General features: G+C 35.6%; 1 protein-coding gene across 2 annotated transcripts; it reads left to right on the plus strand.

Moving 5' to 3' along the window:
* The first annotated feature begins 683 nt into the window (after nucleotides 1-683).
* On the plus strand, nucleotides 684-22,757 carry LOC100255455 (uncharacterized RNA-binding protein C1827.05c). 2 transcript variants are annotated; one of them, XM_019225068.2, is made up of 9 exons: nucleotides 684-1,711; nucleotides 6,370-6,472; nucleotides 6,561-6,675; nucleotides 6,787-6,842; nucleotides 16,683-16,730; nucleotides 16,816-16,913; nucleotides 21,264-21,333; nucleotides 21,453-21,563; nucleotides 22,391-22,757. In XM_019225068.2, exons 2-9 carry the CDS (start codon nucleotides 6,374-6,376, stop codon nucleotides 22,439-22,441), a joined length of 648 nt encoding a protein of 215 aa, XP_019080613.1. In that variant the 5' UTR covers nucleotides 684-1,711; nucleotides 6,370-6,373; the 3' UTR covers nucleotides 22,442-22,757. The 2 variants fall into 2 exon arrangements, with proteins under 2 accessions (XP_019080613.1, XP_059598770.1); XM_059742787.1 differs by having other exon boundaries at nucleotides 778-1,711; nucleotides 21,453-22,757.
* Nucleotides 22,758-27,474: the final 4,717 nt, after the last annotated feature.

Raw genomic sequence — 27,474 nt, forward strand, 5'->3', positions numbered from 1 at the left:
TCATAACCTCTTACGACAAATAGGTGGAACATATCATCACGTACCAAGTTATTAGGAGATGAGGAGTGTGTCCTACCATGGGGTACTTAGTCGAGTGGAAGGGACTTTAGACAATGAGCCTAATTAGGGGCCTGTGGATGCATTATGGTAGTTCCAAAAGTAGATAGAGCGGTTTCAAGTAGAAGGGATAATAAGGACATTAGCGGCATAGGTGGGGAAAAGTGTCACAAATGTCACAAACTACTCAAATGACCCTCCCTTGAACTTATATAAGAAAGTAGAAAGCTTCTAAAACCTCTTGAAGCAATCTATACTTATCTACTAGTGAAGAAGTGTGAAAATTATAGAGAAACCTAAAAATGTACACACGTCTCTACACCAAGTTGGAAGACAAGGGAAGAGTGTGAAGTAGTTATAGTGTTTTAAAGTCATTTTGTACATAAAACTTTGTATAAGATATTTTAGAGAATTCTATATTAGTGGGGAACCTTTATGAGTTTTGGAGAGTTCCACACGTGACTATAAATAAGAGATGAGCTCATTTGACTAAGACATCAAACAAATGGAGAGATTCTAGCATTATAAAGCCTTCTTGTGTAATAAAAAACTTCATTTTTTAACTGTTGTTTTCACTGCACATTCTAACTATTGAGTCGCATAACATGACTTAGCATGTGCATCCTAACTATTGAGTCACGAAACGTTACTTAGTATAGTAAGTTAAAATAAGGGAAAGACTGATTTAACAACAGTAAGGGTGACTTGAGTTGTCTGGTCTGAGTTTTCTAAGTGTCGCACATGAGTTTAGGAAAGACCTAATTAAGTTCGTGATATTGTGTTATCCTTGTTGGGAGGCTCCCTGATTTTGTTTGATTTTGAACTTGAGAGTGTGGCTGAAAGGGTGTTACAAGAAGGTGTGCATGTTTTTATACAGAAAATCTTGACGGAAAGATGGGCTTCAGAATCTGGCTATCTCAGAGGAGTTCAAAATCTTGGCACAGAGACTTCTTCAAACAGGTGGTGACGCCTGTGAGGGATTTTTGGGGGTGGTTGAAAAGACTGTGGGAGGTAAAAATCTTCAGGCTAGGGTTTTAATCAAGACGAATGGAAACAAGGTGCCGTGAAATTTACAGATCGTGGTAGGGCAGCTTTGTTTCACTATTCACTTGTGGTGGGAACTCCCACCTTGGGTTGCTTAGGTGACTCCCCACTGGGAAAGGCAGAAGATGGTGGGGCCTTCATGCACGCTTAGATGTGTGGGGTCTACGGGTTTGTCACCAACAAGTGAGGTGTTGATTTTGGGAGGGTTGAAAGTTGTAGGAGGATGAAAGATATTTTGGCCGGAGGTTGAAGTGGTTGCGTTGGAAGAGGACACCCAGCCCACTGTAGCAGGGGCAGCTTTTCAGGAGGGTTAGGTGGGCTTTGGTAGCCCATCTAGGGTGTTGGCCTTCGGCCGGGGAGAGGTTCTGGACCCCTTTTTGATGTTTGGGCCAAGGAAGGGGCCTCTGACCCATTAGAGTTGTTTGGGCCGTAGATGGTAAAAAGGCCCCGTGGATGGGCGCTGGGCCTTCTTTCTTCTTGTGGGGGTGATCTTTGCCCTAAGTTGGAAGCGTCGCCACCAGAAGTCCCTTCTTGTTGTTCTCGTCCTCGCTGGTGGTGGCACTCTCCCTAGTTGACGAAGCTTTGGTGGCGGAGGCGGCTCAATTCCAAGGTACGATGAGTTATTTGCCTTCCTCTTTTTTTTCTTTCTCTTCGGGGCGCTTTCTTCTACTCCGTCTTCTTCTTCTTCTCACCGTGTGGGTGTGGGCAGTGAAGAGCACCGATACGTGAGGTTTATTTGTTGTGGGGGGGGGGGGGGGGGGGGTGGACACGGAGACGAGGGGCTGCGACTCTTCTGTTGTGGAAGAGGGAGTAAGGGGTGTTCCCCTTAGTATGACCTTAAGGGATGGTTCCACGGTTCTTCTTCAGGCAAACCTTGGGGTCAGTGATTTGGGAACTAGGGTAGGGGAGGTGGAGGAGTGTCCTGCCCTCGTCAAGGGTTGTGTTGCAGAGAGGTTGATGAGAGATCCCGCCTCTCATGAGGGAGGTTTCAGCAAGCTAGCATCCTTTAGCAGATTTTTGGGCTTCCTGTAGACGGGTTTGAAGAGGAGATTTTGGTTCTTTTGAGAAAACTGGAGCTTAGGAAAAAAGGGAAGAATGCGAAAGGTGCTAAAAAATTCTAACTCCTCTGGTTCCGAGTTTGAGACAGAACTCCGGAAATTGGAATGCTCTGTTAATTAGAAGACAGACTCTTTTGTTCGGAGGAGTGGAGGAAATTAGCAAGACTGTGTCAATGAAACTTCGAATTATTTCTTGTAATGTTAGAGGGATAAATGAGGGGATAAGTGTAGAATTATCAGATCTATAATTCATTCACACTCGGCCGATCTTGTTTGTCTTCAAGAAGCGAAGGTGCAGCAGATGTCAGCCTTTTTGGTGAGGAGCCTGGCTGTGGGTAGATGTCTCGATTAGGGGTAGTGGACGCTAGGGGCCAGGGGGATTTTAGTTTTTTGGGATAACCTGTTGTTTGAGCTTATTGAGATGGAGTTAGGCGCCTTTTCAGTTTCTTGTGGTTTCAGATATTGTGAGGATAATTTTGTTTGGATGTTTACTGGGGTATATGGTCCTGTTCTGTCTGAGGAGAGGGAATTCTTTTGGGATGAAATGAGTGCTATTAGAGGTCTCTGGAATGATCCTTTTGTGTGGGAGGGGACTTAACTGGCGTGAGATTTCCGGAGGAAAGAAGGAATTGAAGGTTTGTTTTTTAAAATTATGAATATAAGTTTAATGCTTAATAGTGAGGTTTTTTTTTTTTTTTTTTTTTATAAATATTTTATTTCATTAAAAAGTAAAGAAAATATGTTAACTTTTTTTGATTTAGAAAAAACTAAATATTTTGCCTTTTCTATTTAGGAAAAAAGTTAAATTAAGTCATGAAAAAAAATAAAAAATAAACGACCTATCTGAAAGCAAACTGCCTTCAGCAAAAAGCTATAAAAACACACACTCTCTAAGTTTCTTGGCCTCAGGTGCTTTTCAGAGGTTATCCAGGAGCTGAATAATAGGTTGGCGTGTAGGCTGGACCGTTTTCTTGTTTCTGAGGATTAAGAGAATCAGTTCAGCGGCTTGTCCCAAACTACCCTTCCAAATCCAATCTCAATCATGCACCACTCCTACTTGATGGTGTTGGAATAAGAAATGGTAAAACTCCCTTCAGATGGTTGAAAGTAGAAGGCTTCAAAGATCTTGTCAGGAATTGGTGGGGAGGGGAGTGTTCAGGCTCTTTTAGTCACATTTTGGCGGTTAAGCTTAAAGCCTTGAAGCAGGATTTAAAGTATGGAATTGGGAGGGCTTCAATAATGTTTCCAAAAAATACTAGAGGCTTTGATGCAATTAGGTGGTGGGATGCAAAGGAAAGGAAATGCCTCCTACCGTGGAGGAATGTGAGGTTAGAAGGTGGGTGGTGGATGATTTTAAAAAAATGGGCTGATTTGGTGGAAATCTCTATGAGACAAAAATCAAAAGAACTTTGGCTAAAAGAAAGGGATAAGAACACTAGTTTTTTTCCACAAAATGGTCAATACTTGAAGAAGGATGAATTGTTTAGACGAGTTAATGTCGAAAGGTGTACTGTTTTCCGGGGAGGATAATATTAAAGAAAGTGTGGAAAATGCTTTCCACTTGGTTCTGTCCGAGGTGGGGGAGTGGAGGCCAAGCATTGATGGGCTGGTGTTTGATTCCTTAGCTAGTGATGATTCATAAGCTTTGGAGACCCCCTTCTCCGAAGAGGGTTTTTGCAGCTTTATCTTGCTTAAGTGGTGATAAAGCCCCTGGTCTAGAAGGCTTCTCTTTGTCTTTTTGGCAATTCAGTTGGGAATTTGTGAAATGAGAGGTTATGGGGTTTTTTGTGGAATTCCATGAATTAGGGGGTTTTGAGAGGAGTTTAAATGCCACATTTTTAGTTTTGGTGCCAAAGAAAAAAAAAGGGGTGAGGGGGGTGTTGCGAAGATCTAAAGGACTTTAGACCTATTAGTTTGGTTGGAGGTTTATACCAAGTCTTGGCTAAGGTCTTAGCTAATGGACTTAAAAAGGTAGTGAGAAACTTAGTCTTAGATTTTCACCATGCTTTTGTAGTAGGGAGACAAATTTTAGATGTTCTAGCAAATGAGGCCGCTGATTTTAGACTTAAAGGCAACTTGAAAAGAATCATTTGCAAGCTTGACGTCGAAAAGACTTATGACCATGTAAATTGGAATTATGTCCTTGTAGTTGTGGAGAGAATGATGTTTAGCTCCAAGTGGATAAGATGGATTGGAGGGTATATCTCTAGAACATGCTTTTATGTCCTAGTAAATGGTTCCCTTTTCTAGCTTCTTCCAAAGCTCTAAGGGTTTGAGACAAGGCGACTGTTTGTCTCCTTATTTGTTCATCTTGGCGATGAAGACTCTTCACACCTCCTTATAATGGCAAAGGAAGGGGGTTTTATTGATGGTTTCTCAGTCAAGGAAAGAGATGATGTGGGAATAGAAGTCCCCCAATTGTTATTTGTTGATGATATCCTCATTTTTTTTTGTGATGCTAGCAAGGAAAAGTTAAGAGTACTTGAGTTGGGTCTTCATGTGGTTAAGGCAATTTTTGGGTGAAAAATTAATGGGGAGAAAAGTGAATTGATACCAATGGGGGAGGTCCCAAATTTGGAGGAGCTTGTTGCGGTTTTGGGATGCAAGGTGGGTGCTCTCCCAAACTACCTTCCTAGGCCCCCCTTTGGGCGCCCCTTACAAGTCCTCTAGGGTGTGTGAAGGTGTAGAAGAACGCTTCCAGAAAGGCTTGTTAGGTGGAAGAGACAGTATCTCTCAAAAGGTGGAAGATGAACATTGATAAAGAGTACCTTCAACTTATCAATTTATTTTATGTCACTTTTCGTCATTCCTAAGAGGGTAGTTATTAGATTGGAAAAGATACAGAGAGACTTCCTTTGGGGAGAAGGGGCTTTGGTCAATAAGCCACATTTGGTAAATCGGTCTATTGTTTGCTTGGATAAATAGAAAAGGGGATTAGGTATCAGAAACCTTTTGATCCTTAACAAGACTCTTTTGGGGAAATGATTTTAGAGATTTGTGAGTGAAGATTCCCCTCTTTGGAAACAGGTAATTGTAGGTAAGTACGTGCAAGAAGAAGGAGGGTGGTGCACAAATCAAGTGTGGGAGAGGTATGAAGTAGGGTTTTGGAAGGTAATTAGAAATGGATGAGTGACTTTCAAAGATAAAACAAGCTTTAAGGTTAGCTCCAGGAACAATGTGAAGTTCTGGAAGGACAAGTGGTGTGGGGACATGCCTTTAAGAGACTTTTTTCCGAATCTGTACTCTATAGGTTCCTCAAAAGATGCTTGGGTGTCTAATGTTTGGGATGGTAGTAACTGGGATCCTAGGTTTATCTGACAGTTGCATGATTGGGATATGGAAGAGGTGGATGTTTTCCTTGGGATGTTGTATGATCACTCAATCTACGTGGGTACTGATGATGTTATGGTGTGGATGGAGACAAGGAATGGTAACTTTTGAGTTGAGTCTTTTTATTCCTTCTTGGCAAGTAGGAGAGCAGAGTTATTCCCTTATGATATAGTTTGGAATTCTTGAGTTCCTGTTAGAGCTAGTTTCTTGTTTGGGAAGCAAATTGGTCCAATATTTTGACTTAGGATTAGCTCCAAAGGAGGGGTTGGTGGATGCTGAATAGATGCTTTTGTGCAATGTAGAAGAGGAAATGAGTGAGATCATGTCCTCCTCCATTGTTCGAAAGCACACATCTTGTGGCAATTGGTTTTTGCTTTATTTGATGTACATAGGTTATGCACTCTTCAGTGAGAGGGTTGCTCTTGAGTTGGTGTGGCTCCTTTGTTGGCAAGAAAAGAAAAAAGGCTTGGAAGGTTGCTCTGCTATGCCTATTTTGGACCATTTGGAGGTAAAGGAATAGGAGAGCCTTAGAGAAATATGAAAGCTTGGATCAAACGATTAAAAGGTCTTTTTTGTATTTGTTATGGGATTGAGTTAGGTTGTACACTGGGGATGGTTCTTTGTCGATGTTAGACTTCTTCAAGAGGTTAGACTCTTTGTAGGATGTGGTTGTTGGTTTTTTGTGTATTCTCGCTTTTGGTTGCTTCATATACGTTGTGTATACTTTTTTCTTTTATTTCAATCTTTATTTATATATATATATATATATATATATATATCTAATGTATATTTACCTGTAAGTTTCTAATTTGGTACTGCATGGGGGAATCAAATACGTGTATAAAAGAAATTAATATATTTTTCTTCCCTTTTTTTATAGTGAGATGGGCACCAAGGCAAAGAAAGCCATGATAAAGAAATCGAAAAAGGGATCTTCTAAATTATCAGTTCCTGGGCATAAAAAAGCGGCTGCAGATTTCTTGGTATTGTGACTTTTCTTTGATATTACTATATTTTTACTTATTTTTTATTAACCATCTCCACCCTCAAATTCCAATTCATGCATTGCAGCCATTAGAAGGTGGTCCTGGGCATGAACTTCCTGAGCAGGAACCACCAAAAAATACTGGTACGGTACTGTATATTGGTCGGATACCACATGGATTCTATGAGAATGAAATGGAAGGTGTGTTCAGTTTTTCCTATATTGTTTATTTAGATTATAAAAGACACGAGTGTTTAGTGATCCTTAAAAGTATTGCTGGCTTTATTTCTGCAATTGGGTAATTTTTTACAGGTTTCTTCAAGCAATTTGGTGCTGTCAAAAGATTAAGAATTGCGAGGAATAAGAAGGTTAGGCTTCTATATTTTTATATATATATTTTGGGTAACATAACAATGTATATCATGGTACTTTGGGGGGGCGCAGAAAAAGGAATTTGATCTGATGTCTGACTTGTATTCTGAGCCGTTTTCCTTTTTTAAATTATCAACTATGTAGCATGGACACTCTCCATGAGGAGCTGGTCTGTGATGGCCACCATGTCAAACTCAACATACTTTCACACTCTTGAACATGCATGTAATACTTCTTGGGCATGACACACTTTTGACATTTTTGAACATGTTTGTAATACTCGTGCATGTTCAGAATTTTTTTCCTTTTCATGTCTTTTTCTAGATTTACCATGTTTGTATGTTCCTTTCCCTTTATCAACTATCAATAAGGAATCCCCGGTCCGGTGAAGCAGCTAGTGGGTTTCCACATTTAAAAAAAAACAACTATCAATGATGAAAAGGAATTATGTTTTGACTTTTTATCTTGTATACAACCTGTGCACCTTGCTGTATAGCTCCTTTCATTAATATAAACATATCTTTTTTTATTAGAAACAAAATATATATTAATGATGAAAAAAGTACAAGAGAAAGATGAGAGGTCCTCCCCACAAAATCCAAAATACTAATCAAAGTAAGACTAAACACCTCCACTATACAAGGAAAACCGTACACAAGGGTATAGGCTGCTTAAGGATACACAAAGGTAGCATCTCCTCAAAACTGGACTCAACTCCTTTCATTGTTATCTACTCCATTTGAATTACTAGCCAAAAGTCAATTGAGTTGAATAACATTGAGTGGAATGTGTTTAAAGGTGACAACAATATAAAAGGTCCACAAGGAGAAATTAGGCCCATAACATCTCTTCTATTCTCCACGTTTCTTCAAAAATCCTAATATTTCTCTCTTGTCACACAATCTAAAGCATAGTGAGGCAAACAGCTTTCCAAAGGGTCTTGCCTTTGATGGAACTCCTCAAACCTTTAAATGATATGATCATGTCACATATACTCCTGGGCAGAACCCAATCCATCTTGGCTAGACTAAAAAGCTTGTACCAAAGCCCCCAATGTTGATGAGCAATGTAGAAAGAGATGGTTGATTGATTTTCCATATCTCATACATAAGACGCACCAATGAGAACTAAGGAACTTGTAAGTTTTTCTCAAAGGTAGCATGCATAAGATCCACTAATGGGCAATATATCTTATTATAGCTTACTTATCCAAAAAATGTTTTGACTCTTGGTGACGTAATGCAGAATCTTGAGTTGTAGAATGAGATGAAAGGATTAAGGAAAGAAGAAAAAGAAATCCTTGACAACCACACTAGGAGTCTTAGGCAATGACAATGACACTTAAGCAATAATACATAGAAAGAAGGCAATCACACTTGTAAAGGAAGCATGGTAGATGTTGAAACTTTTATTAGAATTTGGTTTTCCACTTTGAAAGCCTATATATAGGAAATGAATAATAGCTAGAAACTAAAAGAAATAAAAAAATTGTAAAATGACAAGAAGACTAAAAGAAATATAAACTTCACAAAAGGTAAATGACCACCTAAAATATAAACTTAACAAAAGATTCATTAGTGTCTGAAATTAAATTTGGAATATTGGAACTGGATTTCCCCTTGTTTTGAATGTTCTCAAAGGATGTTTCTAGGAATGTTACCTGTCACCAAGCACGGTGTGTATATGGACACTTATGATTTCTCTTCCTTAATAGGACATTTCCTAATTTTGTATCATTCCTTACTAAAAAAGAAATAGATTTAGGGAAGAAATATTATTTGATAACTAAAAGAAATAAAAACTATCTTAAAATAACTAGAAAACTAAGTGCTCATTTGGATACACTTCTAGTTTTTTATTTTTAAAACTAGAAAATAGTTTTAACTTCTATATAAGATATAGTAACTCATATAAAAGTATGAACTTAAAAATTATTTTTAAAATTTAAGGTAGTAAAAATCTTTTAATACTTCAATTTTTTAAAATAGTTTTAAAAAAAAATCTTTTTAAGGTGCGTCTCAAAGAGTTCTTACATTTTATATAAAAATTATTACCATTTTCTGTTTTTAAAAACATTAAACTAGAAGTGTATCCTAAGGACACCTAAAAGAATAGAAACTTGACAAAAAAGAAACCACTACATAAAATAGAAACTTAACCTAACCTAATTACGCTAAGTCTTGAGAGGAACTTAAAATCATCATTGATGTTCCAAATTAACTCTCGAACATTGGAATTGGCCTTTCCCTTTCTCTTGTAAGTCTTTAAAGGGTATTTTCAGCAAATCAAGGTGTAAATATTGGAAAGACTTCATTGTGAAAGAACAAGGGAGGTGTGGACGTTACTACTCTCTTTTTTTTGGAGTTTCTTGGGTTTTTCCGCATTCAGTAAAGGAAACTCTCATAGGCTGGAGAGGCTCTTTTGTGGGCAAGAAGAGGAAAGTGACATGGCAAATGGGACTGTTATGCTTGTTTTGGGTTATTTGGAAGGCTAGGAATTCTATTGCTTTTGAGGACGGTGTGCTATCCATTCAAAAGCTGAAAATTTCTTTTGTGTATTTACTTTGGTTGGAAACCAAATTGTGGATAAAAGATGGTCCTTCGACCTTAATAGATTTTATAGAATGGGTGTGTATGCGTTAAGGGAGAGGGTTTTTTGTGCTTTTCTAGTGTTTTGGGTCCTTTTGTATGGGGGTGAGTTGATCTATACTGTATCTCTGTGAGTCACTTCTTTAGTGCCTATTTGCTATACGTATATTGCTTATTGATAAAAAAAAAAAAAATATTGGAAAGACTTTCTTTATAATTGGAAAAACAGATAATACAACCTAACACACACTATGTTGCTCATTATTTGTTTGTGTCATTTTTGCTGGAAATTTTGGAAGCAAGGTTGCTTTTACTGAAACATTAGGGGAAAGCTTTTCTCATCCGTCCTTTGGGTGTCAATTACTATAGATTTTGAGTGCCAAGCTATGCCCAATGGATTGATTGGCAAAGACAACTCAATGGAAGTGTCAAGAATTCAAAAGCAATTTTTTCATGTCACAATCATGACTTACATGGGTCAAATGCCATTTTAACCCATTAGGATATGATTATCTGGTTTTATGGCTGTTGGGGTTTGGTTCAAGTGGCAAGGGGTTCGGATGGGATGTGAGAGGTTGTAGGTTCAAATGTTCAATTTCCAGGGGAAAGAAGCATACCTATCAAAGGGGGAAAAAGGAGAAAGAACATACATGACTATTAGGGCCTGTTTAGCAACGATTTTTTTAGAACAATTTTCTATTATCTAGAACAAAAAAGCAAGAAAATACGTTTGACAATCAGAAACTATTTTCTGCTTTCTATTCTTAAGAATAGAAAATAGAGTGTTTTTAAAGAATATCTTTTAGTTGTTTTCATTTGTTTTCTATGGATTGTTTTAGAAAATAATTATAATGATTAAAAATAAAACACTAGATATAAAAATTATTTTTAAAACATATTTAAAAATATTAAAAACAAGTTAAAAGACATTTCAAGTTCCCAATCAGACTTTTGTTCTATAAAATATCAGAGAATAGTTTTCAAAAATCGTTCTCAAAAACTTTTTTTCATAATTGTTTTCAAAAATAGTTACCAAACAAAGTCTTAGTCTTTTCTTGAAATATTATATTGCTAATATCTTGGGATTATGGTGTCTAAATATTTTGTATTTATTTTCTTCCTAAAATAGAACTGTATGGTTGTGTATTTGACTAAGAATTATTCTATATCCCTAGGATTTTGCGGTAATTAGGAGATGCTATAAATAGGAGTGTTTCATTTTTTTTTTATCCTAGAAGGTCAACCTAGATTGTAATGTATTACATACATTTCTTAGAGGAATAGAAGTGAACAGTTCATCTCACCTTTCACTTTTTAATAGGGTAAGGATAGACTTTTAAAGACAAATATATGACAAGAAGAGACTATTACTAGCACTATATATCTATGTCATATGAGTTGAACTTTCCAAGTAACCAATTGGTAGCATATAAACTTTGATAAACTATTTAAGATTGCAAATTCACATATACAAAACAGGTATATATATATATGTATATTTTTTTGATAGGTAAACAAAGCACTTGGAAAAGATGCACAAAGTGCATATGGAGCATACAAGTAGTAGCCGAATACAAGCAAAAAGGAAAAGAAAGAACAAATCATAACTCAAAATTTTTTTTTTCCCCCTAAAGACCTAGAAGAACAAAGAGACTATAAGCCTATCTAACCTTAGGTCAACACAAACTAAAACTACCTGCTACTGCCACTTCCACTCTTCTTACACTACCTGAAACCACCACCTTCAGACTCCAGCTCCTCTCCTCTTCTAAATAACACCTATATCTGAGGAAAGACGAGCACTTAGCTTGAGCCTACCAACATTAACCTGAAAATCACAACCAGCAAGGTCACTTACAAACCATCTCCCTCCCACTATTTTGGCTCCTCTCTTTCTTATTTGATTTGCAGTAATTGACTGAACATTCCAATTTATGAAGCCCCCTAACAATGTTGGATGTAGAGGGAGGCCTCCTCTTTGCAGTTGAAACTCTGCTCTCCTTTTTGGTTTCCAACTTTCTCAGTAGGGTAGCAATTTCTTTCTCATGCTCTTCCTCCACTGGCATTCCCAGAAAATATCTGAAGGAGACAATTTTTCAAAAAGAAATATTGGAGAGGCTTTGATCTCCCATTAGGCCCCTACCAGGGCTCCCAAAACCTGAAGCCCCCTCCTCACTGCACACTTCTAGGTTTGCAGTCTTGGCATCTTTAGGGTGATTATCCGAGGAGCTCCCAATCCAACCCTCGCCGCCACAAATCAAACACAGCAGCCCATAACCATCGCCCTTGCACACCACTAAAGGTTCCGCACCCTGCACCCCCCATGGGACCAAGCTTTTGGTCCTCCCGAAGGTATATATAAATATATAATATATCATGTCTGTCGTTTTTCAGCTCTTGCTGTGTCTGCACTACTCAAATAATCAATTAGGAAAAGAGGTTTTCTAATGGTAGTTATGCTTTTGTACTTGGTGCAAATTTTGGAAGGACCTTTTTATTGATTGGAAGAGTATGCAGTATAATCTTGCAAATTGTATATTGCATGTTATAGTTTTGAGCCATTCGTGCTTGAAGTTTTGAAAGCAAGATAGCTTCTAGTGATGTATCTATAAGAGGATTTTTTTATTTTTTTTCCTTAATCTCTCCGTTTGGGTGCTAATTATTGGACAATTTGCAGGAGTTCTCTTCAGAATTATTATGTCTGCTCTGTGTTCTGTTTGTTCTCTCATTAGCACAGGTTTGTATTAGCTGTGATGGGTGCTTGTTGGGGATTTTGGGTTAGTTTTGAAGGCTATACCATGTCAGCTTTCTGTGGATCAGCAGTTGATGACTTGCTGTATAGGCTGAATTCCTGGCTCATCAGATAGGTTCTTCTTGGTTTGAGGAATTGAAGGATTGAAAGGGATTCCTTTGTCTAATTAGTTTGAAGTGAGGTAGGTGAGTATTTGATATTGTGCTCAGATGATGGGAAAAATCCTTGATTGGTTTAGGGAGATAGAGATTACTTATCAGATGATTATCTGACCATCAAACTAGAAGATGAATTTTTTGGCTAAGGGCAGCTTTGATGTTATTGCTTTTAGGGGCCATGTCCCATTGCTTAGGAGTTTGGAAGCCTTTGTTCCTTACTTGCTTTTTCTTGGCCTTTCTTCTTCATAACCTAAGTATAGCTAGGTGGTGTTGTTTCTATCAAAGGATTCCTTATCATTTTCTCTATATCTTTTTTTTTTGATACGTAAGTCAAATATGTATTAAGATAAAAGAAAGGCCAATAGCCACATAGCATACAGGAGATATACGAGGCAGCTATAACCCCTCAACAAAAAAACAAAGGAGACCAAGAAGACCTCACCCCCCTAGGTGGATGCTAGCCACTCTAAAAAACCTAGAAGGGAGAGAGAGTCATCTCCAATATCCAATCTAGACCAACCCCACAAATTACATACAAATCATTTTCTCTATATCTTTGCCATTGCAATTGATAGCATTTATTTGGTTTACTGTAAAACAAAGTTGAAATAGATAGAAAAGTGGTGTATTGAAAGTCGAAGAAATTTGGATGCTTTTGTGAGGTGATTGTTAATGAAGCTATTCATTTGTTTGCTGGTTTGGAGTTTATATTCTTGTCTAAGTTCTATGTGCTGTTTGTTTTTTTTCTTTTTCTTTTTTTGTGGTGGAATTTTGGATTATTAAGTAGTTTAATATTTAAGTTAGACAAGTTTTAAGGTACTCTTTGTGATGTGAAAGAATATTAGACAAAGATCGACTTAAAGCTTGTAGTGGATCCTAGTTCTTTACTTGAGATTTCCTTATTTTGGAAACTATTAAAATACTAGGTTTACTCCAATATGGATTATTACAATTTGGTTCAAATTTGGCCATATTAACTTTTGAAGCTCGTCTTAGAGGAGTCAAATTTCAAAACACATAAATACATGTGTGTGTGTGACAACTATAACGGTACATGCCATTGCTTATGTGGGTGAAAGTGGACTCTCAATTGCCACTTCTTGTTTCTTGATGCACTAGTAGGTCACTTGGCTTTATGCAATCTGCTGGACCCTAAGGTTGGGGTTGTTGGGGACCCACAGATGGGCAATACTGTCTTCTTCCGCTCTTTTCTATATTTTCTAGTCATTAGGTTAGCATTATGAATGGGGCATGATACACTTTTAATAGCAGTGACATGTGAGGGAGCTTCTTTGGTGCTCAAATTGCAAGAAGGTTATCTTGCCAATGGTTTGTTATTTTAACCCACAAAATAGGATGTCTCTCATTTCCCTATAACCAATACAAGTTGAAAGTTAAGAGTTACCGAACCCTTATTGTTCTTTCTTCTAAGTTACATCAAAATTTTGTTAAGATTTTATAGAAGCCTATGAAATATGCTACTTGACATTGCCCCAACCTTCCCTCCCTCTAAGAGTGTGATAGATATGTTGTTTATCTCTTTAAAAGGGTTTGAGGATACTTTTAGAGGGGGGATACTCCTAGAGAGCAAGGATAAAAATATCGATTTCCACGGATATATTAGTAGTTAGATTTTACAAGTATATTAAGAAATATCAATAAAAATTTTGACAAAAAATATCGGTAGATGAAAATTGATCAAACCTCATGGAATGTTGGGGAAAACTCCAAAAAGTGCTAGAAAAAGCAACAATACGTATATTGAAGTTGTTTTAAAGAAAAAATTGATATATGTATGATAAATTTGTAATATTAGGCAATAATATATCGAATTTGAAAACATATTAATACTAAAATGATAATGTATGTAGTTTGGATATATTGAATGATATAAAAGAAATGTTTATATATATAAGTATTTTTTTTTATTTAAAATGTTAATAATTTTATTTATAAATTTATATTTGTCTTGTATTTAATTACTGTGCAAAAGATCTAATAAGATACTTAAAGTTAACTTATTTACCATAAGTTTATTTTAATTAATTTCTAATTTATATTATGTAAAAGATATTTGTAACACACACACACACACACACACACACACACACAAACACACGCACATGTATGCATTTGTAACATAAGAACACATTTAGCCTAGTGGTAGGGGCCTTACATTTCATAGAGACCAAGGTTCAAAACTTGGTGTTGTATGTTTAGGTGTGTGTTTTTTAATAGCTTTAAGAGAAAGAATCTCACTTCGGAAAAGAAAAACAAAACAAAGACTATTTAATAAGGTATGGCCCCATATGCCTAATGAGAATTAGATTGGGCTTCACCCTAGCATGTTATGCATGTGTTGTCTTTAGTTCATCTCACTTAGGCCCACTATCAAAATTAAAAATTTTGACCTTAAATGGGAACAAGAAAAGTGGTGGTGGCGTTGATGTGGCATTGAAAAATTGCTGATAATGTCGAAATATTGGTAAAATATTGGAATGTCTTTGATAAATCAGTGAAAAATGGAAAAAAAAAGAAAAGAAATATCACGTGATCAAGATTTCCGCCTCATTTTTCAACAAAATATTGTTAATATATCGTGATATTTTCGCCCTTGCTAAAGAAAGGGTATTTTTGGCATGTGGGTTGTCTTGCATTGTTAGGGATAGTTTGGAGGGAGAAGAACACAATTTTTTTTTTACATAAATGGACCTTAGAATCTATTGGAGATCTAATACATTTTTATTCATACTTTTGAGTTTCTTCCTCTTCAACCATTGATGGCACTCCATTTTTCTATAAAAGCCCTTTGTTCTCTTATAGAGTTAGATGGTGCCATCCCTTTTCGATAAGGGATAACTTAGGACTCCTAGATTCCATCTAAGGTGAGCTTTTTCGGTTGGGAGGCATGTTGGAGTGGAGTGTTAACTCTGGGCTAGTTTCAAATAAGATGCTAGTTGTTAGTTAATAGGTGTGCTTTGTGCAAGGAGGTGGAACCTAGTGATCACATTCTTCTTCGTTGTGATAAGGCTAAGATTTTATGATAGCTATTGTTCCCTTTATTCAATATTCATTAGGTTATTTTTACCTCGGTTATTGGGGCTCTCCTTGGCTCACATGACTCTTTTGTAGGTAGAGGACAAAAGAAGGCTTGGAGAGTTGCTTCCTTGTGCATTTTTTGGACTGTTTGGAAGGGAGAAACTGAAAATCATTTGAAAATGAGATGTCAGATCAAAGGCTGAAAGCACTTTCCTTGACAATCTATCTGTATGGCTTAAGGTGTACATAGATGTGGGTGTTATGCTTCTAGTTGATTTAGTTGATTGGTTGGGTTCCTATTGAGGCAGAGAGTAGTTTTTTGTTTCCCTTATTTTTTGTGTTGCCTCTTAGCTAATTGTATACGTCTTGTGTACTCTCGTGCACTAGTTCTTTTGGCACTTTTAATGCGCTCCCTTATTTATCAAAAAAGAAAAAAATAAAAAAACTTTTGAGGACACTCCATTGAATATTCTACAACTTGATTGGAATATGGTTTGCATATCAATGAGTGTAGGTTGTAAGATGCTCTTAATATAGACTCCACCTCCATTGGGTTCAATTAAGTGAAACCTTGATGGGTGTTCTCTAGGTAACCCAAGCCAGCTAGGAATTGGAGGTGTGATTAGGAATTGCCATGGGATGGTGTTAACAGTTTTCTCTAAATCAGTGGGAGTGGGTTTGGCTAGTGAGGCCAATATCTTAACTCTTTTGGAGGGGCTTATTGCAAGCTAAAGCTTTGGATCTTTCTAGTTTTTTGGTGGAGAGAGATTTAACTATAATGATCTCATGAGTGTCTATGTTGGGGAGAGATCCTCTGAAATACAATATGTGGCTCCATCAAATCCTAGATCTGACTAGCAACTTGGATTATTCCTTCTCTTGATCCCCTTGTTCAGATAAATGTGAAACCAAGCAGATGGTTTCTTTTGTAGGAGATTTTTTACCCCCTTGAGTTGTACATTGTTGCATATTTTTGTAATGCAACAATGATTTGTACATTGATTTTTTTGTATATATTCTTGTCTCATACTTGTTTGATATAGTTATTTTGCAGCTCTTGTTAAGTTTTCACTTTTGATCATCCTTTTTTTTTTGGAAAGATTTCTCATTCTTTGCTTGTATCTGAAATTGGTATCAATGAATAGTTAGTTTCTGATCAAAATCAAAACCTTGTAAAGATTTTATCAAATAGAATAGAATGCTGATGTTCCATATTTTTTTTATTTCTATTGCTATCTTATTTTGTTTATATTTTTTACATTTTCAGTTTCTTACCTATTGGTTGATCCTATGTTTCAGACAGGAAAATCAAAGCATTTTGGCTTCATTGAATTTGAATCTCCTGAGGTTGTGCTTATTTCATCTAGAATTTAATTTTAGATATTTGTTATAATTTATTTATTTTGTTTAACTTTAGAGTTGTGGACAACAGGTGGCAAAAATTGTAGCTGAATGTATGCATAATCACCTGTTGTTCGAACACATCTTGCAAGTTCATGTTGTTCCTCCTGAGCATGTTCATCCAAAATTGTAAGTAACTATTAGTTCACTTATTTTAGATTTTTTTTCCCTGCAATCTATGTGATTGAAATTAGGGCCATGTTTAATGATGTAGCTAATTATCTGGTTCTTTTTCATTCTGTGAATAACCTTTTGGACATTTTCTTCTAAATATTTTCACTTAGAATTTTTTGTGCCTAGTATTTGAGGTAGTTAATGAGTCAAGGCAAGTGGAATGCTATCTGGAAAGGATAAAAAATAGAATATAAAAATTACATGTAATTATGGCCATTAACAGTCCAATGGACAGATGTGTTGATACATAAAGTGATTGAAAGAATTTTTTTTTTTTTTTTTGATGAGTAAAAGAGATATGCATTAGAAAAGGCAAAGCATACAGGGAGTATACAAGGCGGCTACAGCCTCAAAAAAAGAACAGGACCAAAAAAAGACTACCTCCCCTTAAGTGGAAGCTACCCACTCCAAAAAGCCTATAAGGGAGAAAGACTCCTCGCCTAAGTACATAAAGTGATTGAAAGAAAATAGAACAGTTTTATTAAAAAAGGAAAAGAAATGGGAAAGTACACTCATCAAAGTATATGTTGAAAGAAAATGTAAGGATTCTATATATATATATATATATATATTTGTAAAAGGAGAATAAGGAAAGGGTAAAAAGCACTCACTTCTAGTGAGGTTTGATTGAAATGGTAGGGACCTCCACTCAAGTTTGAAGTAGGATATTGACCTTTTTTGCGCTTTCATTTTCCAAATCAACTTCTCATGCTGGTATAATGGTTTGGCCTTCTTAATGGTGTAAAGGAGATGTACTTATTTACTGGCAAATTAGATTCTGCAGAATTGGATTTGGGTTATTTATTTATTTTGAAATATGGTCTTTGATAAATAGAACTTGAAATATATAATTTATTTATAGATTAATTTTTTGTATAACTTATTTTTAAGACATTATTTTCATATTTATTGACTTGGATTACATATCAATTAAGTTAGTGGCTAAATATGTGTTTTTTCACTGGTTGCTTTCTTCAAAAGGTAAAATTGGTAGTATTTTTTTTTTTTCTCTTTTCAAAACAGAATTGGATGATATGTGCTAATTAGGTTGACCAATGAAAGGAAGGCCTTGTCATAAAATGAAACCTTAGGGGAAGCTGTCCTGTTTCAAACTTGAGTGGTTAGTAAGGTATTTCCAAAAAGAAATAAAACTCAGCAGTGGGGCATATCCTAGTAAAAACTTGAATTTCAGTGTGCACTCACTGCTGGAAAAATATGAATACTTTCTTTTTCAATTTCATGAAGCAGCTAACATTGGCAAATTGGAAAATAAGGAATCTTCTTATTCACTCATTGAGTATACACACACACACACACACACACAAACACAGAACTTTCAGACTTGTACAATAAATGGAAATTAAATAAGATAGCTGACCTATCCTAAAATTCTTCCTGCTAATCCTCTTAGAAAGCCTCTAAATTACAACTTCTCTAATTTACATAGTCAACTAATTTAAACACACACAAAATAAGGAATAAATCAAATAAACTCCATCAAATCAAACAATTGTTGGATTCCGATACTCCCCTATTAGCTGGTTTAAAGATATCTTCCATTCCTAGCTTGCCAACCATTGAGTTGAATGTGGGATTTTGAACTCCTTTTGTGAAGACATCAACTAATTGTAGTTTGGATGCAATAAATAGAGTGCAAATCAATCCACTATCAATCTTTTCCTTGATAAAATGTCTATCATTCTCAACATGGTTAGTCTTATCATGTACTAGGTTGTGAGCAATGCTGATTATAACCTCATCACAATATAATCTCATGGGATCCTAAGGATTCACTTGTAGTTCCCCTAACAAACCTTTTAACCACATGAGTTCACAAATGCCAATGGCCATAGCTCGAAACTCAACTTTAGTGCTAGATCGAGTAACTGCTTGTTGCTTTTTACTTCTCCATGTAACCAAGTTGCCTCTCACAAAGGTACAGTACCCTCAAGTAGATCTCCTATTAGTAATTGAAATGGCCCAATTTGCATCTGTACAAGACTTAACTCTAAGGTGATTGTTCTTTGAGAACAATAAGCCTTTTCCTAGAGTTGACTTCGAGTACCTCAAGATTCTCAAGATTGCATTCATATGACATTCTAAGGGGGAGTGCATAAATTGACTTATCATGTGACATCATATGCTATATTTGGTCTCGTGTGGGACAAATAAATTAATCTCCTAATGAATCTTTGATAGTTTCCTTTGTCAATTGGTATTGATGGCGCTTAATTGATGATTTTGATCAATAGGTGTACCCAATAGTTTGCACCCTAGCCTCTCGATTTCTTTTAGCAAATTGAGGATATACTTCCTTTGAGTAACATAAATTCCCCTTTTTGATATTGCCACCTCAATGTCAAGAAAATATCTCAAATTTCCAAAATCTTTAATTTCAAATTCTTTTGCCAACTTTTCCTTAAGATTCTAGATCTTTTCTACTTCATCTTTAGTGGCAATTATGTCTTCCACATAAACAATTAGTGTAGTGATCTCCTTTTTTGGTGATTATTTGATGAACAAGGTATGATCTGCTTGGCTTTGGTGATAGCTAAATTTGAGAAGAGACTTGGCAAAGCTCTCAAATCATGCATGAGGAGACTGCTTAAAACCATATGGCAATTTCTTCAATCTACACACTTTTCCATTGCGGAATTTTCCTTCAAAACTAGGAGGCAAATCCATAAATACTTCTTTCAAGTTTCATGCAAAAATGCATTTTTTTACACCAAATTGTTGTAAAGGCCAATCAAGATTTGTTGCAAAGGATAAAAGGAATATGATGGAATTCATCTTTGCCACTGGTGTAAAAGTTTCTTGATAGCCAATTTCATAAGTTTATGTGTATCCCTTTGCTACTAACTTGACTTTATACCTCTCAATTGAAGCATTAACTTTGCATTTAATGGTGAACACCCACTTACATCCCATTGAATTTTTTTCTTTGGGCAGACCAACAATATCCCATGTTTCATTCTTATTCAAGGCTTTCATCTCTTCATTTCTAGCCTCCTTCTCCTATGATCATTTAGAGCCTTATGTACATTTTTAGGAATTGGAATCGAGGGCAAATGAGTGGTAAATGCCTTTTACATGTGGCAAAGTCTATGATAGGATAGAAAATTTGACAAAGGATGTTTAGTACTACTTCTAACACCTTTCAAATGGCTATAAGAATATCAAGATGAATGTCAAAACCATGATTAAGAAGAGAGAGATTAGAAGGATTAGATGTACTTAATTCTAGAGTTGATGACTGGTCGTGTGTAAGAGAGATTGGGTCTTGTTCTTGGATTGGTAGCCTTGGTCTCCTAGAGTGAGCCATCAAGTCTGAATCAACATTTTCTGCTGTTGCTGCTTGTATGATGTCAGCCTCCTCTATATCACATGTTCAGTAGCATGACTCCAAATGGGTAAAGGAAGTGTCCAAGACTGGTCTTCTTGCAATATTTTCTCCCTTTGAAGATCAGATTTCTGGTTGTAGGGTTGGTTTTGAAAAAGGCTGACATCTGTGGAGACAAATTTCCTTTGTGTAGGTGGATGATAACACTTGTACTTTTTGTGTGGGAAAATAGCCCCTAAAAAATACATCTAGTGGCTTTGGGATCAAGTTTGAATCAGTTTTTGTTTGGGAAATGGACAAATATAGTACAACCAAAGACTTTTGGTGGAAGGGAGCCAAGACAATCTATGTGAGGTAGGTGTTGTTTCAGAATGTCTACTGGAGTCTTGGTGTTAAGGCTTTTTGTGGGTATTCTATTGATAAGGTAGGCAGTTGTAGGTACTGCATTTCCATAAAAGAACTGAGGAACGTTTTCAGCATACATTAAGGCTCTTGCTACCTCCAACAAATGTCTATCCTTGCTTTCAGCTACCTCATTTTGTTAAGGAATACCTATACAAAAGGTTTGATGAATAATTCCTTATGTACTACATGTGATCAAGCTCACTTAATAATTCTGAAGAATATCTTTTTTTCGTTGCCATTAAAGAGGTTGACTTGCTGGCATCAGATTTCCGGCCTTTCTATTGGCTATTTTCATATTTCTGTTAATTTCAACATCTGGACATTAAACCAAACTGAATTATTCAAGTGGAAAAATTTCTGAAGCTCTATTGAAGTATAAATTAGTTGGGGGTTTTAAGGTTATTTTATTTGCAAAATGGTCTTTAGGAAATTATATATGCTAATTCAAAACAGGTTGATAATTGCTCTCTAGACACATGAATATGTTTGTTGGAAATAGTGGTTACTATCTGGTTGCTATGTCAGTAATGGAATGCTAATTGTTTATCTTCTTTTAGATGGAAAGGTGTAAATCGTCTATATAAGCCACTGGACAGGGTTCAAATTGAACGAAAACGACAGAACAAGGTAATGTGTCTAGGTTAAAATTAAGATAGTCTCTTGTGGATAATCTTTCAAATAGTTAGATTACAAAACAAAAAGGTTTTTGAGCCACTAATTTTCCTTGTTCTTCAATGGGTATTCAGGAAAGAACATTGGAAAAGCAGAAGAAATTGGTGGAAGGAATTGGGAAACGAGATCAGAAGCGGCGTAAGAGGATAGAGGCTGCTGGTATTGATTATGAGTGCCCAGAAATAGTAAGAAGCTATTCCATGTTTGTTTGTTTGTTTGTTCGGTTTTTTTTTTTTTTTTGACTCATATTGCAAAAAGTTTATTAACAAATAAAGAAGCAATTTCAGGGGAAAACAAATGAAGATAAAAAACTGAGTTTTATACTGTTTTACACAAGTTCATATTTCCAAATTTGTATGAGTGGTCCAAGTTGTAACTTTCAGTAGTCTAGTCCATCAAAAGTCTGCAGACACTGGCATCTCCCAAGAAAAATTTGCATGCTTGGTGGATAGTTATGGAGCCAAGCTCCTGGGTAACTTTGACTATTGATCCACTTTGCATTGCCACTCTTATCTCTTCCATCCTTGTTCTGGAATCTGGGGACCCTGAAAATAACTGGTGGGACCTTGTCTTTTTTACGATCATACCATTGTTCTGCTTGGAGAAATATTTTAATGATTATATACCAGGCCTCATTTCTATTTGTTCGGTCAATGGTTTACGCTGTTTGATGTTCAAATTTATAATTTGTCCTTTTGGGTTTAGACACACCTTGGCCATTCTTGACAATTTTGTAAGGTCAGTTTGAGTCTTTTTGTGTGAAACATGCAAGGGTGCCATGGGCACTTCCAATTGTGGGAGGCCATAAGACTGCAAATAACCGAACATGTGTCTTAACACTGGCCAGATATAGGTCTAATACTAATCTAATTTCTTTTTATGAAGATGCTCAGTAAGTGTATAATGTTGTTTGACATTTCTTGACTTCCCGAACATCTCTTTCTCAAATTGTTAGCTGATTTTGTGACTTGAAGATTAGTGTTATGATAGTGTGTTAATTTTGTGTTTGCAGGTGGGTATTAGTCGACCCGCTTCAAAGAAGATTAGATTTGATGAAGAATAGGCGACAGGCTTTGAGGACTGTAGAAGAAGTATGTACGCTGTTTTGATATTGTCATCAGGATGTCACATTGGTCTCTCTCGCTGTTTCTTCCTCATATTAGATTGGATTTTGGAGATGGAGAAACAGAGAAGTGGCTAGTGTAGAAGCAGAGTGGGTGATGATTGAATTAGAAATGGATCTTCAAATCAAATTTGTCCCTTTTGTTGGTTTTCTTTTTGGAATGGAGCGTGTTGATTAGGATGAATGCGTGAACAAGGCGTTCAATTTTAACTACAATGAATTTAAGCATAGTTGATGAAATGTTTTTAGGTCCTCAGATGGTGTGCTTTTGCAATGCAATTTTGAATCTTTTTTATTTTTTATTTTTATCATTTTAAGGAGTGAGAAATGATAATGAAGAAATCATATAGGATATAAAGGTTTTGGTATGCCAATGGTCTCATGGATTAAGTAACATGAAATCATTTTAATTTTTAATCTTTAAGCTCCATTTAGTTGGTATTATTTTGATTAATAATTGTGGTAAAAGGTTTCAAAATGTAATTTTTATTACAGGGTAAGAGGCTTCTTTTAGGTTTCACAAATGACTTACCTTACTCAACTTTAAATGGAAGTTTATAAATGAGCTTTAATGGTGGTCGTTTGTCATCTCATTTACTATACTTCTCCTTTTATGGCCACCATATTAAAAGAATATGTTTTATTAAAATCTTGCTAATAAAAAAAATATGTGAAAAACTTAATGAGGGAAAAAGGGTTACACATTCTTGTAATTCTTTAATTTGCTATTGGCTTATTAGGACCATCTTATTAAAAACCTTGTCAATAAAACTTGGTATAACAAAACGTGGACAAACGAAAAAAGATTCAAGTATACTAATATTCTTTTATAAACATATTTCCGCTAATGTTGATATCCTTGAGTTGACACATTCCAATTTTGTATATTAACCTCTTGAAATTGAAATTGAGGTCAATAGTGAATTTATGAATAAGTTTGTTAGATCTTTGAGTTCACATATATAAAAGAATTTTGGTGAAACGTGTTTGCTTCTATTTTCTCTATTCATTCATGATTTGTTTTATGAATTGAAGTATTTTTTAATGATTTGACGATGTGAGTACCATTATTTGTTTGATAGATCTCCATGAAATAACATTATCATCACAATTAAATACATACCTTATTTGTGACCTAGCTTTACATTGTGCAAATAATAATATACATTTATAGAAGTTAATCAAATTTAAAGGGGGAAAAAAACATGGGTAAAGGTAAATTATGTCTTTTCATCATTTCTTAATTATAATTATGAAAATTTAGATAATTAAAGTTTGATAATGTCAATCAAGTAAAATATATATCAAATAAACTTTTCGCAAAATTAATTCTTTTAACAATTGATTAGAATGGTTTTACAAATAAATGTATTTGTTAGCCCAAGGGTTCTCCTAATCGGGTTTTGATGATAACAAACTATGGTTAAGTAACTAATTGGTTTAATGTTTAAGAATCTCAGGTATAAACTCGAAAAATCATTAAAAGACCAAATGGATATAAGATCGAGACGTTTGGAAGACTTGAGATCATAGGAAACTAATGTAAGATGAATGCATGAGTGCACTTAGGATTTTCATACGTTTTCATACATCTTAGAAAACTCGGTTTATTCTTTAAAACATCGACTTCATTAAAACCCGAGTTTTTAACTAATTTACCTTAGGCAAAATGTTTCAAAATTGGCTTAATAATTTACCTAAAGACCTTGCCTAAGTGTTAGAAAAGAAATGAATAAAAAAAATAGGTTTTTCGGGGCCAAAAAGGCTCAACCGGTCGAGGCTAAGGCCAACCAGTCAATCGGTTGAGGAACTGGTCGACCGGTTTGGGTCGTCCGGTCGAGGAAGGTTAAAAACCTTCTCTTTCTCCCAGTAGCCTTCCCTTCCCGATCAAGGTGATTCCTTTACCGGTCGAGGTCCGGTCGAGGACCGGTTGAGGCAACGGTAACCTGTCATGCATTAAATGCTCCAACGGCTAGTGAACCGGTCGACCCCTAGCTCGACCGGACGAGGTTGCCTTTTGCTGATTTAGACTCCCGAGCTTAGAAACCTATAAATTGAGAACTCCACTTCATTTATTGATAAGAGAACACTTGCATTCAAAGCCCACTTACCTGTTCTTGATAAAAAAGCTCTCATTTCTTTCATAAGTGCATTAAATCACCACTTGCATATCCTTTAGTGCACTCTTGTTGTCATCCTAGCTTTGCCTTGTATTTGAACCATCTTTAAGCTAGGTTGAGTGAGTATTTTTTGTAACAATCTGAGTGTTAAAGCCTTCAAGAGGGTTGAATCTTGAAGAGGTTGTGTAAGAGCCCATTGGAGCCGGAATCCAAGTGTAAGAAGATTGGAAGCTTGGTTGAAGCTTCAAGTTAGTGGAACCCTCACTCGGTTAGGAGGTTGAGGAGAGTGGACGTAGGCAAGGAAGTGCCGAACCACTATAAACCCGAGTTTGAATTCTCTCAACTCTATCTCTTTACTTTGCTTATATTTTGTTTAATTTTGTTGTGATTGAAAAGATTTTAAAAACCCAATTCACCCCCCCCCCCCTTTTGGGTGTTTTTCTTAACTAAACATAGCTTGTTGTTTTCTTAGTATTTATACTAATTTTTAATTATATTTTAATATATATAATAGAACTCAAAGAGAGATAGAGTTCATTATTGAGTTGGTATCGGGGATAACTCCTATTTCAAAGGCACCTTATCGTATGACACCTTTAGAACTCATAGAGCTAAAAGTACAACTCTATGAGATACTTGACAAAGATTGTATAAGGCCTAGTGTATCAACTTAGGGGCCCTAGTACTTTTGTTAAGAAGAAAAATGGGATATTGAGATTATGTATTGATTATAGGGAGTTGAATAACGTTATCATAATGAACAAGTATGCATTGCCCATGATTGATGATCTATTTGTTTAGTTACAGGGTGCTAGTGTTTTCTCTAAGATAAACCTTCCATCTGGTTATCATTAGCTTAGAGTCAAGGATGAGGATGTGCCTAAGACTACTTTTCATACTAGATATGAGAACTATGAATGTCTAGTGATGCCATTTGGTTTGACTAATGCACTTATAGCTTTTATAAATTTGATGAATAAGATGTTTAGACCTTGATTAGATTAGTTTGTGGTTGTTTTCATAAATGACATCTTGGTATACTCGCAAGGTAAGGAAGAGCATGAGCACAACTTAAGGATTGTTTTATAGATTTTGAGAGAGTGTCAACTCTTTGCTAAGTTTTAGAAGTTACTAAATCTAAGATTCATTGTTTTGAATGCTTTGTTGCATAAATCTAGAGATAATTAAAATAACTTTGCATGCACCCTATGATCCTGAGCTTAGAATGAGTAATTCAAATATTTCAACATATTATGCATTTCGAATTGGATGGAGGCATTTGAAATTCGTTTCAATATTCTTTTGGAGCTAAAAACTCGACCACCAGTAGTTGAGTTCAAAATTGGAGTGAGCTTGAAATCAATTTCAAACTCATAAATGCCAAAGTCAAGTGAGTTTGAAATCACAAGGGTGACATTGAAATTTCTAGCCAATTTAAAATTCACCCAGTGGCCATGTCATTTCACTAAGTTTCCAACTTCAAAATGGATGTCTCTTGTTCGAAATGCCTAGGGGCATTCAAATTCAACCTTAACCAAGAGTATCATTGCATTTCCTTGAGTTCTAAATGGCCAAAAACCATTTTGAACTTGCCTTATCAATTTTGAACTCACCATCCTTCTCCAACCAAATTTCTTCAAACGCCTATATCTTCCTTATTTCAGGTTTGATTTGAAAATTGTTTAAACCTCTAGATTTTTGAGTTCTCAATCTTCGAAACCATGTATAACTTTCCTTAAAGTCACATATTGAAATACTTCATAATTTATAGCAAACTAGGGTATGTGCTGTTGCTAGATTTTGAGTTCCATATTTTCCATATGAACTTGATTGCATTTGCTTCAAACTTTCTCCATTATGGTTGTTTGCCCTTTATCTCACTTCATAGCATTTGTTTACCATATTTCATGCCCATGAATCACTCATTTTTTTTCCCTTGCTTGGCAACTTCATACTTCTCAAGTCCCATGTTTTTCATTTTCACATATTTACCCCTTTGTTCTACCTTGGTTAGAAACGCTTCTTGCAGCGTACATTCTTTTCATCCTTTAAATTGAGATTCATATTAAAATAGAAGTCCAATCCATAGTTAGCATCTTAATATCAATTTGAGTTATGTTGGATGATTTAAACTTTTTATACCATAAGAATTATAATGTGCTGTTGGAACACATATTTAAGTTTCAATCATTATCGACACTTAATGTTAGGTAATTGACAATTACACTTTAGTCCCTTAGTGTTTTTTTTAAATATTACACTAACACCCTTCTTTGTCAACAATTAATAGAAAGTTGAAATCCCTCCCAAAAATATCCTTAGTTTTTTAAATACAAAATTGCCCCATTGTTTTTGTTTTGTATTATTATTATTCTTATTTTTAATAACCACATGAACCAATTTTTTCCTTTTTACTCTTCATCATCTTCTTCCATGTTTTATTTTATATTTTCTTTTTTCATCCCAATAAAACACAATCTTCCATGTCAATTGGAACTTCAAATTGATTCATTCCATCTTTCCTTCCATCCATTTTTTTGTTGAATCCCAATTAATATGTTTACTTCTAATTCATTTTCAATTCAAAAAAAATAAAAATAAAAAAATGGAATGAGAGACCTAAAATCCTAAGGCATAGAAGTTCTCATTTGCAATCACGAAGGTAGTAAATTTGGCAATCTATAAGCTTCGCACTTGAAACCCTAATCCTCCCTCCCAAATCCGCCTCATCGATGATCACCTCCTCTCTAAAACTATAAAACCCGCTTCTTCTCTTTACAATTTTTCTCTTAAGCAACTACCAAAACCATTCATTGATGGCTTCTCACAAAGTTTTATTACTCTTTGTTTTTA

This window comes from Vitis vinifera, chromosome 14, assembly GCF_030704535.1.
Source record: "Vitis vinifera cultivar Pinot Noir 40024 chromosome 14, ASM3070453v1".
NCBI lineage: Eukaryota > Viridiplantae > Streptophyta > Magnoliopsida > Vitales > Vitaceae > Vitis > Vitis vinifera.

Bases quoted from the DNA above. Each gene is read 5' to 3' on its own strand.
- LOC100255455 (XM_059742787.1), top strand. From the start codon at position 6,374: ATGGGCACCAAGGCAAAGAAAGCCATGATAAAGAAATCGAAAAAGGGA. The intron at 6,843-16,682 runs GTTAGGCTTCTA...CCTATGTTTCAG, and splicing joins GAATTGCGAGGAATAAGAAG to ACAGGAAAATCAAAGCATTT. The intron at 16,731-16,815 runs GTTGTGCTTATT...TGTGGACAACAG, and splicing joins TTGAATTTGAATCTCCTGAG to GTGGCAAAAATTGTAGCTGA.